General features: G+C 36.0%; 1 protein-coding gene across 7 annotated transcripts in view; it reads right to left on the minus strand.

Annotated features, from left to right (window-relative positions):
• DOP1A (DOP1 leucine zipper like protein A) overlaps positions 1-15,251 on the minus strand; it is a 108,582-nt gene that overhangs the window by 27,759 nt on the left and 65,572 nt on the right. For all 7 annotated transcript variants that reach the window (XM_077903228.1, XM_077903225.1, XM_077903229.1 and 4 more), the window contains 6 exons: positions 10,712-11,333; positions 9,776-10,050; positions 8,396-8,548; positions 6,145-6,245; positions 4,471-4,730; positions 784-2,773 (listed from right to left, as the gene is read on the minus strand). In XM_077903228.1, the coding sequence (XP_077759354.1) occupies positions 784-2,773; positions 4,471-4,730; positions 6,145-6,245; positions 8,396-8,548; positions 9,776-10,050; positions 10,712-11,333 (3,401 nt within the window). The remainder of the gene's footprint in view (positions 1-783; positions 2,774-4,470; positions 4,731-6,144; positions 6,246-8,395; positions 8,549-9,775; positions 10,051-10,711; positions 11,334-15,251) is intronic.

Genomic DNA, 15,251 nt, shown 5'->3' on the forward strand with positions numbered 1-15,251 from the left:
GTTTTATCAATAGTAAATGTCTAGTATGTGCTAGGCACATAGTAGGTGCTCAATAAATATTACATGAAAAAATGACTAAGAGTACACATTAGAAGTTTTTATATCCTAATATCTAAAACAAGTGAGTTGTACTAGAGTTCTTTTTGGCTAAAGAATTCAATATATATATAGCCAGTAAATATCTAGCAACTACATAATAGCAGGTGATCAATATTGATGATACAGGCAGTTTTCTCATATTTTACAATATTCAATACAAATTTAGCTAAGTTTATACAGGACATAAAGCAGACACTTGTCTATTAAACACTTGGCTAATTTCTGACAGATTAATTGAGCATGGGGATACAGGTGGAAGACATCACTAAACTATAAAAATTGGAAACAAAAAATCAGATGGGAAAACAGTTATTTTTAATTATTTTTAGTGTGATATTAATTTCCACTAAGATAACTTATCAAATAAAACTAGGGAAACCCTTTGCTTGGCTTTGTATTACTTTTGCCAGCTCAGTCAAGAAGAACATCAAAATTAATTTCCACTCTTAGAGGAGAAAAAAGGCCTGTTTAAATACTCCTCTTTTCCATTTTGGATTTCTTTTACTAATACTCTCCCTCAAGCTGAATTTCCTCCTTTGTGAAAATAACATACTATTTATAACCTTGTACTATTTGTAACTGATAACCACTAATTTATTTACTCAAATTGTAACTGATTTTCTGGACAATTATGTAGTCATGATGTGAAAAATGTCAGTGATAAAGTTAAAAATCAACCCTTACCTACTATCGGACAATCCTGTCTCGTATTTGTACTGCTGGATTAAATTATCTAAATTTCGGCAAAGCTGTAGTGTCACAGAAACAACCACTCTCTGCAGAACTTTTCCCATGTAAGGAAGAGTAGATGTGATTAAACCAATCCACTGTGGGTGCATCTTACAGGCACAGTGTTGATGCAAAGCTCGTATCACTGCACAGAGAAACATGCCTTGACATGTAATTGGCTGAGCATGGAGATACTGAAGAGAAGTCATGGGCTGATGGGGATTAATGTGTTCCAGATCAGATACAACAAAATCAAAACCTGTTTCATTCTCTTCGGGGACAGTCATTACTCGGTGTTCTAGAACAATGAGCTTCTGAAGCACTTTAAGAAGCTGTGACTGGAGTGTACTGCCATTGTCAAATTCGTCTTCTGAGAAATTGATAAGGCTATCTTCTGAGAAACCTTCTTCCACGGCAACCATGTTCTTACCTGCCATTTTCTCACTATGCCATTTCTGTGCACTAAAGATAGATGACAGCAAACAGTGAAGAATCACTTTCTGAACTTTGCACTTAGATAACATATCAGAGATAAAACTAGGGAAACCCTTTGCTGAGCTTTCTATTACTTTTGCCAGCTCAGTAAAGAGAAGCGTCAAAATTTCTATGCTCATCATCTGCATGTTTCGATTGCCTATTAAGTCTTGTGCAGTGACCTTGACATGAGTTGGGTAATGACTACGCATGTAATACAAGCAGAGGGAAATGAGAATTTCTATGTACATAGAACTCCGGAAGTTATGATTTGAGTCTACTGGAATGTGACTATAAAAGTCTTTGCCCATGACAGAAATCCGGTGTCTGGCCAAGAGATTCTGAAGCAGAGACAACTGAGGGGTATACGCATTATTTACACTAGTGGTTGAAATGGCATTTACAAAAGTAATAGGGTTAGTTTTCAAGATGGCTTTGATAGCAGAGAAAGCATACAGAGTCCTTGATGAATCATACAACTGGAGATACAGAAGCACATGCTGATAGAGCGGATGGATGTTGAAATTGGGAGATTTCCGTGATCCTGGAGAACCCATGTCACTCTCAATTTCAGAAATTTCTCCCTCTCCACAGCTGTACCAGTTCTCTAAATCTAGACCGTCGCTGAAGAACACACTGGTTTGTTTGAGTTTTTCATTTGAAGTTTTTTTCTTATCATCATCCTTTTTTCTGGCAAGTTTTACTTTAGGTTTTGCTCCTGGTTGTTTACCTGACTCCTTAACGATGGTTTCTTTCTCAGAGACTTTTTCTGATAATTTTTCTTTGAAGCTGAACTGGATACTACTGTGACTCCTCTGTCTAGATTTGGTTTCTATGGAAGCAACATTAGAGTCCTGGAGAGCCTGTGTGGTTCCTGAAATACAAGGTGAGGAACTATTTCTGGAGATTCCATTTGCCACACACTCAGGGCCTCCTTCCGCAGACACAGACAGAAATGGAGAACCATCATTACTCAGCAAAGCACTCTGGCTCTGCTGAGCAGACTGATCATCAGTTTTAAGTGCCTCCTCACCCAGACCTACATCACTGTGCTTTGGGGGAATAGCTTCCATTTCTAACTGGGACGTGACTGATGCAGATTCTGCTTCGAGGCCACTTACAACTTTACATATCAGGTCAAACACTATCTGCTGAACATCATCATCAGGGGAGCAGGCATTTGGCATTTGGGAATCTTCCTGGACATTCGCATTTTCAGGATCGACATCATAACTCAAGTTGTCCCCAGCAGAGGACTGTGAGCATCCAGAGTCAGAACTCTGGAGAACTTCTATCTGCTGGTCTGGAAGGTCAAAATCAGATACAACCATTGGAATTGTCTCGCTGCTGGTACTTAGAAGGGAAAGTCTGTCACTCAATGGATTAACAGTGAGACTAAAGTTCTCTATTTCGTCCATGGTAAGCGGCTTTTCACCATTTCCTTTAGATGCAATGAGTTGTACTTGGCTTACTGGCATAGGAGAAAAACAGTACAGAAGGAAAATTATAAAACATATTAAAATAATTGAAATGTAGACTGAACTCAAGATTTTTACTCATTACCTTCATCACCTATTTATACTTCCCTACTAAAATTATACTTTACTTTTACTATTTTAGATCCTTTAAGTTAGAAAATTTTGTAGATGACTAGTAACTAGAATTTAGTAAAGACAATTCAACAATAGAATGTCTATTAATTGAATTAAACAGAACACATTTAAAACAGAAACAATATAAAAATTTTCCCTTTTCCCCAAATAAGGTATCATTTTTACTGCAGTTCAAAATTTTAGTTTTTTTCCCTCTTTGTGTGATATTTCCTTTAGTTACGCTATTTCTAAGAATTCAAATAGTTTGGTAGTTGATTATACATATATATGTAAAATATATATTATATACAAATAATATGTATTTATATATTATATATAAATTATATATAATATATATGATCTCCTTGATTTCAATACAACTCAGTATTTATGAATTATCTAGTATGCCTAAACCTGGAGATAATGGGGGTGAGAGAAGGAAAAAACATCACTGCTCTCTAGAGAGTTTGAACTTAGGAGAGGATCACAAACATATTCATCGCCTTCTGTACCTTTTAGGGGGCATACTAAGCTGTTGGCATTCTTTCACCTAGAGCAGAAGGCTTCCTTTCATAGGAGTAGAAAATGTTATAAAGCTCAGGGAAAGCATAGTGCCCCTACAGGTAAGGAAGCTGATCTCATGGCAAGGGGAGAATTCAGCAGTTAGGCAGGAACTGGAGCGGGGAAAGCGCTAACACAAAGAAGTTGGGGTGACAGGCAGGGTGGAACATGCCCCAGGCAGACTCAGAATAAGTGGTGGAAAAGCAGGTGGAGAAAGGAAACAAGGCTTGTAGAAACACACTAAATAGGAAGTAGAAGCACAATGGCTCAGTCACAGGTTTACTACTCAGCAGCCATGGAACTGTGAGAAAGCCACTGCCCTCTCAGCATCAGCTATCTGCTCAGGAAAATGACCTTTTTAATCACTGACCACACAGGGTTACTTGTTAAGATACAAATGATGTATGTGGGCATCGTTAGTCTCCGAAGTGTAATAGACTAATCTAATCTATGCAGCCATATGTTATAGATGGCATCACTTGACCATTTGTAAAGTGTGAACCTCAAGTGGTAATACTGATTACTTAACAAACACTAGGATATGCCAGTCCGCACTAAACATGTCACAGGACAATGTCTGATGTACACAATAAAGCCTGGAAAGGTGGGTCCTACTACTACTATTTCACAGATGAGGAAAATGATTCATGAAATATAAATGTGCACTATAGGATTATACATTCCCAATGAAATATCTCCCCAGCCTTGAATGATCAAAATTGCTAATTAAATTATAAAGGCATTTTCATCAAAATTGAAGACTGTCTTTGACCAGAGTTGTGCTGACTCCTCCCTTGAAAGAGTCAACTGATAAAGAGAGACAAGTCCTCTTAAGGTTATCACTGACGGAGTATGTTCTGACAGGGCCCACAATGAGGATTGCTGGCACATGTGGAGGGGAGAAAAAGCCCATGGGGAACACCTTACTGTTGCCAATCACCACCATGTTCACCTCTCACTTTATTTTAATAATTTAATTTTAAATAAAGCTGTCCTACTTCCATGTGATATTCACCATTGCTGCAGGCAAAATTTTGCATAAAATGCTTGTCGCTTTCTTCTCCGGGATAATAGGGAGCCTTATTCCAATAACGTTCTGCTTGTACACGCTGCACTGACACCCTCTGGGTTTTGGGATGAAGCAGGAGCAACAGTAATGGTTCCAAAACTCTTGCAATATCATGTCTTTGTAGCACTTGGTTCAGCCAGGCTTGTCCCACAGAGCTAGTAGAACCATCGAGGCTATTCAGGCTATCTAACATGATGAACAGTGACCTACAATGAACACCAATAATTAAAGCAACAGAACATCAACTTTAATCTTAACACTAATTTTTCTTAAATCAGTATTATTTAAGTCTTACTATTTTGAATTAACTTTTAAAAAGTAATCATACTTCAGGATAACTGGTGACCATAGCACTTTAATCATCTTAATCCCTACAGTTTCAGTAGATATGAGAAAGGAGAAAATGGTCTTTCTCTCTTTTCTTATACACTTTTTTTTTTTTTTTATTTCACAAGCATACATTACCTTTATAAGATAGATACTAAAGAATAGGAAAAAAACCTCTTAGTCTTGTTTCAGCAACATATTCCTGGCTCATATCACCAAATACTAAACTCCCTGCAAGTCAGCACTTCTTACATGCTCTTCTGTACCCAATCTCTTTACCAAATCAAACTTAAGTGCTTAAGTCAAGGAAAGACCTTCTGTGAAAGGTACGGAGATGTGTTTTGGAATCAGAAAACCCAAGATTCAAATGTGGGCTATCCACTCGACCTCATGTGTGGTCTTGGGCAAGCTGCTTAATTTCTCTGGTCCTTCAGTGCCTCATTTGTATGATGAGAAAAGGGAGTTGTCAAATAGAGATGGCATTTATAAAGTACCTAAGCCAAGCACCTCGTTCATTGTACTGGTTCAACAGCAGATCATTTAAAAATGGTGATGCTATGGAAAAAGTAGTGCTCAGTAAAGCACACATCTGGTCCTGAGCTGGGGCTATAAGCATAGTAGGAGAGTCAGATCTATGGCCTCCTCCAGGAGACCTGCTGGTGAGACTCCTATTATCCAGTGCCAATATCTGAATCTACCATATAATAGCCTCTCCTTGGAAGTTAATGCGAATCTTATATTTGGGGTATGAGGCATCTTAAGTGGTCTAGATAGACAAGTAGCGAAACCACTCTTAGGTAGCTACAGGTTCTCTGAATCCACGTAAGTGGTCTGTCAGTATTTTAGCAACAGATTTATTATGTCCAGTTCAGGCAGAAGACTGAATATAACTGTTGGAGAAGCAGATACATAATTAACTGTTTAAATGAAACTTCACTGTGAATATAGACTCAAAAAGGCTGTATTCATTGCTGCATCCCTGACACCTAGAATGGTGCCTGGCACATAGTAGGATCTTGATGAATAGTCATCTAGTGAAAGAAAGGGGCTCTGGGTGCTTCAATGCCATACATTTTAATATAGCTTAGATTAAAAAAAACAATTTATAACTTTTCTTTATAAAATCTGTAAGTTAAAAATAAATAAATAAATAAATAAATAAATAAATAAATAAATAAATAAATAAAACAAAATCTGTAAGTTATTTTCTACCCCTGCCAAACTAGGCAGAGGATTCAATAAAAGAGACATTGAGATATCTGACTGCAAATCCAAATATCAAATGCAACAAACCTGTCAAAAGAACGCGCAAAGGATGATGACTTATTTATATGGAGATCCCTTGTGAGATGCCAAAGAACTGCGAACTTTGCATGTGCTTCCATCCTTATTTTCTGAGGAGGAAGATGGGAGATTAAATTATTTTATTCTCCTTTGAAGATATTAAGGGATTTTAATAAATGAAAGTAGTAATTTACGAGGCAGTATTAGGTTCAATGTTCATAGTACTCAACACACAACACAATAAATTGTTTTTATGAAAGTAGAAACATAAAAGAGACTTAAATGTATACAGATATATTAAACCTGAAGGATCATCTCATGTTATCTCATAAATCATTAGTATTTAGTTTAGACTAGGTAACCAGTTTTCTAGATTACAACAGGATGGAAAGAACTAAGAACGCACAGTATAGGATGCACTTTCCTTCTTATTTTAATATACATACTTAGTAGTCAAAATTTATTACACTATACAGTTTATTTTTGGTCCCAGGAATTACATAATAATCTCAAATGAATGTGTCATTACTTATAAAGCTGGTTTATTAGATTAAAAAATTTAAACACCTAAAAAATTATGTAAGAAAAACATTATATCGCTTTGAAATTATCTTGAAAACATTAAGTGATATAATAATAATGGACAAAATAACGGAAAAATATTCAGAAAGATAAGCATTTGGTCTAGATAATGAACATGAATTAATGTAAATCAGGTAGGAATTGTGAAGTTATCTAGATTTTTTAGTCTTCCTTCAACATTTGTGGAATCCCTCGAGTAAACGCCCTCCAGCATCAGGGACTGAAAACTGTCTAAACTGCGGGTGATCAGTTAGAGGACTTTCTTTTTTTTCTATGGGCCTAATAAATGCTTTTCTTTTCTTTCTTTTTTTTTTTTAATAAATGCTTTTCCTATGAAGCCTGTGTTTGTACATCAACAAATACAAACACATAAAAAAAGAAAAGTAACAGTATTTTAATTTTTTCATGGATGTATACCTTTATTCAGAACTTAGTATTTCTTTAAAAATATCACACAAGTAAACAGTTATATAATTTGTCCTAGATTTATATTTAATATAAACAAATTAAATGCAAGCCTTTATCAAACCTTTGATTCCTAAACAATTTTAAAAGAATGTGTTGAAGCAGACATAGAATTTTAATAAACTTTATTCCTCTTTTTTTTTAATTGGAGTTCAATTTGCCAACATATAGCATAACACCCAGTCTCATCCCGCCAAGTGCCTCCCTCAGTGCCCACCACCCAACTTATTCCTCTTATTCCTTCATTTGCCACTTCCCTTCTTGCCAAAAGCTTCATTTACTCAACACAATGCCTTTTTCTTTTTAATGGCCCATTCAAACTCACTAGCGTTTACAGTACTTAAAAATTAAGGTGATGCACTGCTAAGAGCTGTTTAATAAAATCTTTGATTGACGTTACAGAGTAGGCATGGGAAGACCACAGTTCATTAAACTGCCCTGAAGGGATGTCTGGGTGGCTCAGCAGTTGGGCGTCTGCCTTTGGCTCAGGGAGTGATCTGGGAGTCCTGGGATCAAGTCCCACATCAGGCTCCCTGCACGGAGCCTGCTTCTCTCTCTGCCTGTACCTCTGCCTCTCTCTCTGTGTGTCTCTCATGAATAAATAAATAAAATCTAAAAACAAAACCCTGCCCTGAAGAGGTCAACCAGAATGATAGCTCTGGCTTCTTCTCAGGAGCACCTATAATTCTATTACTTTTACTCTTACTGACTTATGGATCATTTCATATACATTAGGATACAAAATCCTTATTTTGAATATTTATTATAATGCAAATAATATCTCATATATTAGCATTCTGTGGCTTATAAATGTAACTTCATACACACATCACTTCATTTCACATACATTAGTTAATGCAGCCATACTTCCAAAACAAGGCTATTGATTCCTCCTTAAGTAATCCAAGAACTTGGCCCAGCAACAACTTGAATCACTGCTATCCACAACTGATGTCCTAAACTAAGAAATAAACCCAGTATTTGATTATGGGTTACTTGATTTCTCCTATTACTGATGCTTTTGTAAAGAACTTTCTTCTAAAGAGAACAGAAGAAATTTGTTTTAAAGACATGAAGATCACTCTGAATGAATTTATATAATCTCTAATCAGATATTAGCTATAATAGTTTTGGTAAAGTTTCTTTAATTTACCTTTTGGTATAATGGGAGTGGGGGAGGTGAGGGAGGGACAAGATAAAAAAAAGAATTTACCTTATCTTTATGGGTTAACTGCTGACTTATAACATCCTCACAGATGCTAGAAGAAGGAACCAAGTTATGTAATTGATAAAACAGTTCCACACTTTTCTGATGGTGCTGAGGTGTCCTATCTCCCAGCTGATCCCACAATGTTAAAGCTACATGCTATAGAAAAAGATGTAAAAGTGACAATGTTACGACACCATAAATTAAAACTTATTTAACAAGCATTTCCTGTTATGTACAAGCCTCTGAATACCAGACCTTGAAGGTCTTCAACATTCATTTATGCCACAAGGATGAAGTGTAGCTTTCCATGTGCTCACTTTTTGGTCATCCAGGCCATTAGAACCTCTTATGATAGATCTTTAATGATGAATTTTTATTTTTTAAGGTCCCTTCCTAATGATATTTATTTTAAACATCAAACATGTAAATACTTTCTACAGGTACCAGAGAGAACCCCATTTCACTACCTTTAATGACATTTAGTAAAGTATTGCTAGAATACGTAGCCTTAGGAGGATACAAATCCCACATTGAATATAATTTAATATTTATGGTTATATGTTACAAAATTAAATATAATTCATAGTTCAAATATCCAAATTACTTAAGATACATAAAATATAGGTTGTATGTATTTCAGAGTTACACATGTTAACATAGTACTTGATGATCTATGATAGCATTAACAAAAAATGTAACCGTTTTTAGGGTTTACCACCATAATGTTATTACAGAAAAACCAACTCTAAATCTAGTAGGAGAAATGATCTGGTGAGGCACAATGACTTGAAATGAGATAAAACTTTTAAAAAGCTTTATATACAAAGAATCTACCTACTTTAAGATGTAATATAATCCAATATACTTGATGTTCTTTCTATGTAGAAGATATCATCTGCACTGCTGTGATCAAAATAAAAAACTGTGCATTTTTTTGTGAATGGCATCATACACCACAGATGATAATCAGATAATAGAGAGTCAAAAAAAAACACTTTTCCTGGAAGTTTTGGAGAGCTGAAATTATACTCTATGAAGAGTAAGTGTCATAACCCCACCATGTGGAAAATAAGTTTCACTGTATAAATGAACTTACTTCTTTTTTAGCTGTAGTTACTCAGCTCCATGGCTTTAGAGTATAGAGCCCTATTGCTTGCTTTCTCTAACCTCATCCTCAACTCCTCTCGTCCTTATCTTCTTCCTTCTCACAAAACTGGGGACAAGACTGGCCAAGTAGTATAGATTAAGTGTGGTATACATCTTTTTCTATATAGTAAAATATGAAGAGGTTTTTAATGAAGGCTGATTACCATCTTTAAAATCTCTGCTAAGCAAACTAGGTCAAGTACCATCTTAGTCATGTCCATATTTCTTAGAATTTACCTTGAAAAATTCAGTCTTCTCAGCTATGTATCTCAGATTGCCCGGAGTGAGGGGGGGTCTAATAACGACTGCTACTCTTCCCTGGTTTGGACTTAAGGGTTGTGCAGGCTCCACACTGTTGATGTTTTCCCCAGTGACCATGGCCACAGACTGAGTCAGTCCCACCAGGTCCATGACTAATGAAATAGCAACACTCTGCACACTGAAATCACTTGCGTGGCTGCAAGCATTCATCAGAGTCTGGAGCCACAGTGGAGGCTGCACATGCTCCCAGTCTGAAACAAAAGACGGAAGACAACACACTGCATCATGATAAACCTTTCACACAGACTCTCACTTCCAGGTTAATTTAAGAAAAAAACAAAGCACCTCTTCTTACTACCTTCTGGCCTTGATCTGTTAGAAAAACCATAATTCCATAATTTCTCACCTAGACTGGAGCTTTAAGAAAATAAAACAGCAACATGAATTTCATAAACTTTTTTGGTATGTAATTTTCTTTATGCCAAGTCATAAATCTATTTCCCTGTCCTGACACACAGTACATTAATCAATAAACATTATGTAGCACTCGCTGCATTTTGGGTGTGCCTATATAAAAAAATTAAATAATACTAAACACTTAATAAAGGAAACCAATGGATTTAAATGTTACATTATGTTTCTCCAAAGGAGTTAATTTCCTTCTTAGCTTCTACTCATTTGCAAGCAAACAGTGAAAGACATCAAAATCACTTTTTCCAATATAGCAATATATATCTCCCCATAAAGATAGTATTTCATTAAAAAAAATCTACAAATTAAAATAACACCTTAAAAAATTAACTGGCTAAAAAAAAAAAATCCCAGTTTTAATATCTGAGTGCTTCTTAAAAAAAAAAAAAAGTGTGTTGTAAAAAATATTTAAATATATACATAAAACCAAGATGACCTTACCAGTCTCTGATTTTTCAGTATGTAAGTCTGAGGTATGGTTCCCCTCTGCAATGTAAACTGGGAAACTGGAGCACTCCAGGAAGAGCTGGCAGGCAGAAAGGAAGGCAGAAAGGTATTCTTTTGAAGTTTTGTGTTTACTTATGTTTCTCTCTTTTACATCTCCATGCGAATCCCTGTCCCATTTTGAAGTCTCTCCTTGCTCTCGACTGGGATCCCCCGGATGCTCTGTAGCCAAAGCCTGAGAAAAAGTGTTACCCTGAATGATGTAGAGATTGATAAGTCTGGTGAGAAACTGCTGGACGTACTCCAAGCAGCACTGCATTGCGGTTTTCTGGGCTGTCTTCCCACTTCGAGGTGCCGTCCCCTGAGTGACTATGGATGGGGGCTGGATGATGGTTTCTTCAGATCCCACAGTGGAGGCTGTTTCTGTCTCAGAGGATGTGCTACCAATGGGGATGGTAGCTGTCCTCTGCCCCTCACTCAGGTCTCTGTCAATGTCATCACTTCGGTCTGCTTGATACTGTATAAACTCAGTGAATCCACTCTCTGATGATCGACTACTTGGTGGATTTTCTCCATCTTCAAACACTTCACTAGGATTTTCGAGAGAAACTGATGATACCTGGTAGACATTAAAAAGAGCAAAGGCTAAGCAGTTAAATGTGTATATTAGAAATTAAAAATTAGAAATGGCCATGCTTTGAGAGATGTCAGTTGGATTAGATGATTTAAAACTTAATCTACATGTCTGTTTGAATCTCAGAACAATTTCTACAACTGATTCATAGGTCTATGATAATCAATAGGAAATACTCATGAGTCTAATAAATAGATTAATATAAACTCATTCGCTAAGTGTTTATTATTCACTACATACATAACATAAGGCTGGGTTCTTTTTGTTTTTTTTAAATTTTGCACACTGCTTTACCATCACTTTTATTTTTTTTAATTTTTTATTTTTATATATTTATGATAGTCACACACACACAGAGAGAGAGAGAGAGGCAGAGGGAGAAGCAGGCTCCATGCGCCAGGAGCCCGACGTGGGATTTGATCCCGGGTCTCCAGGATCGCGCCCTGGGCCACAGGCAGGCACCAAACCTCTGCGCCACCCAGGGATCCAAAGGCTGGGTTCTTGAGGGCAAAATATGTATATGCACAAATCTCTATGATCTCTATATATCCTTATTTTCAAACAAGTGACAATTTATTCAGTCTACTTCATGAAATCACTTTCCTAATGTCTAAACAATGCAAGGAATGAGAAATTTTAAAAATCAGAAATAAATTCTAATAGGTCATCTGTTCAGAAACCAGTTATGTGAAATTTCTGTATGAAATGTGTAAAGTACTATTTAAATGTTTGCCATCAATCTTACATTCTTTTGACAAACAGATGCTGAACCTACATTATATATACGCCAGACACTGTATTAGGTACTAGGAATAAAAGGAGTAAGTTTGAAATCTGAATAAGATAGAAAGACAATTAAAATTATCAACAAAACATGGACCAGCCACTGGAGTGGAGCTGGAATGCATTAACCATCCCCTTCCTACAAAGACAGGAGAAGTACAATCACTGAGCATATTTTCTGGCTTAGTTTAAGGAGACAAAAGTTGTACATATCATGCATTGCTTGGGGACCATGCCAAAGCATAAGCTGAACCTGAATAAGAGCACTTTTTAATCACTAAAAAGTGATCTTATTGAAGATTATTGAAGATACAAACTAAATGTTCTGCTGCTACAAAGCTGGGCCTCACACAGTGTTCCTTGCTTCAGTGAATGGCATCACCATTCATCAAATCAAAAGACAGAAACCTAGGGGTTCTTGGGATCTTCTCCACCTTACCTTCTCACTTTCCCTATAGCCACTTCAGAATAGTGGTTAAGGGTACTAACCACGAATTAGCTAAGATTCTGACACTTACTAGTTTGGCAAGCTATTTAACCTATCTAAACAGTATCCTGATAAATATAATTGAGATACCAACAGTTCCTAATCTTACAGTTGCTGTGAGGATTAAGTAAAACAGTATATATAAAACGCATGGCTTAGTACCTGCCAGTTAGTAAACAATAAATGTCAGTGATCATTCATTACCCTTTCTAATCCATTAGTAGAGATTTTTCTCTCTTCAATATATGGCTAATCCATTTATTTCTCAGTCTTCATGTCCCCATCTTAATAGCATGTTACCACCACCTCTTGCCTGCACTACTGCAGGTCTCCCCACATCCATTTTGTTTCTGAGATCCAGGCTCCACACTGCAAGTAATTTATCTATTACATGAATCATGTTATATCACTTGCCTGTTACCCTATGTCTTCCCATTGCTTCTAAAATAAAGAATAAAAGCCCCAGCATGGTGAAAAGGTTCTGTAGGAGCTGGCCCCTGCCTCCCAACCAGCAAAAATGGGTCAGGTAGTCAGGGACTGTGCCTACTTCACCAATGAATACACAAAGTGGGTATTGGATAAAGAGAGGCTGTCTGCTCTATTTCTTTCAAAGGTAAGCTACTGAGGGTCCAGGGAAGTTGAAAACAAAATCTGCCCAAGCTTACATAGCAAATAAGGTTAGCAGTTATTAGAAGAGCTTTGCTTAGATGATTCTGAACTTCATGGTATTTTTACTATTACTATAACAGAATGAGAACCTTCCATATCACACTGCCAAAGTTTAAAGGCAGCAATCAGAATTGAACTGTCAACATTTCTAATTTGAAAGGTTAAAACCATCTAAAATCCTGTAACACCTTTTTGAAAAGAAGCCTTATTTAAATGATACAACTGTCATTAGCTTATTATTGTAAAGTTATTTCTGTATTAATCTTTTTCATATAAGGATCATAAAACAATGGACATTACATTAATAGAATTCAAGCTATAAATTCAGTTAAACTTATATACATTTATTTAGTTGTATGGTCTATATTATATAACTGTTTCAGATTATTTTATAATAAAATATATTTCTGAAAAGAGAAAGAAATGACATGTTTTGGACATTTGGATATATATATCTAATATGATGACTTTTAAAAAATGTACTAAGTACATGGAGACAAAATTAGAGTAATGATTTTTTTAAAGAATCATTCCTTCACTTATACTTTAAAAAAAAAGAAAATACCCTCAGCTTTCAAATATAATAAATTTTAGACATTTCAGTGAAGATAATATCAGTGTGCTTTGGTAAAAGAAAAGGGAAGAACACATATAGTCTGAGAATACAGAAGAGAACCAAAGAGAGAGGAGAGGGTAAAGCATACTTTCAAGTTAATACCCAATTATGAATGTATGTTCCCATTTACCTTAACCTATAACCATCAATAAGTGCCTCTAGATGTTTTCTATATAATAAATACATATTTGAATATGCTAATGAGAGTGCTGAAGTCCTCCCATTTTGAACTAATCTCATTCAAAAAACAGGGATGCCAGGATGTCTCAGCAGTTGGGGGCTCCTGCCTTTGGCTCATGACCCCTGGGATCCGGGGATCGAGTCCTGCATCAGACTCCATGCAAGGAGCATGCTTCTCCTGCTGCCTATGTCTCTACCTCTCTTTCTCAGTGTCTCTCATGAATAAATAAATAAATCTTAAAAAAAAAAAGAACAAAAAACAAAGCAGTTAGCAACTATTTTAGGTTTATTTCTAAGTACATCCTAGAGGCATAAATTAAGGAAACAGAACAAAATCAATTCTCCTAACAGAATCAGTATTATGTATCACATATAAATAATAAACAGGTAGGAACGAAAATAAGAGACTGGTTTTGGTTTATGTAAGATAATCCTGGGATATGTTTAAACTGAACATGGGTCAGGGACATTCTTTTCATATATGAAAAACAATACATTTAAAAAGTTCACTAAAAAAGTTTTTAAGATTGGGACACCTGAATTGCTCAGCGGTTGGGTGCCTGCCTTTGGCCCAGGTTGTGATCTCAGGGTCCTGGGATCAGGTCCCACGTCAGGCTTCCTGCATGGAGCCTGCTTCTCCCTCTGCCTGTGTCTCTGCCTCTCTCTCTCTCTCACTCTCTCTCTCTCTGTCTGTGTCTCTCATGAATAAATAAATAAAATCTTAAAAAAAAAAAAGTTTTAAGATTAATACTTGATGGGAAAGGTTATATTAGATGATCCTGATAAAATATTTTGCTAGCTGTAAAAAAATTTTAAAAAGCAACTGAAAAAAAAAAAGGGCAACTATACAAACCCAGGATTTAGGTAATGAATCCCAAATAAGAGAAAATTTTAAATCTTTGTTTTTAAAATAGTGCCTAAATTCAATGGAATTATCTATGTGTTTTTTTCCATAGGTGCATCACAGTTGTTTTAAGTATGATACTATGGCCAGAAATTAAAATTACGTAATTCTATTTAAAATTAGAAAGCTGGCATTAAGAATCTGGAAGATTGAATCGAGCAGAAAGATTCTAGGTATCAAGAAGAGCACACACACAAAAATTTAGTGTATATGTGAAAAGGACCAGTACAGTTTAGACTATAAACCCGCTGTCCAGGGATCCGC

The sequence above is a fragment of the Canis aureus genome, chromosome 7, assembly GCF_053574225.1.
Source record: "Canis aureus isolate CA01 chromosome 7, VMU_Caureus_v.1.0, whole genome shotgun sequence".
In the NCBI taxonomy this organism is placed as follows: Eukaryota; Metazoa; Chordata; class Mammalia; order Carnivora; family Canidae; genus Canis; species Canis aureus.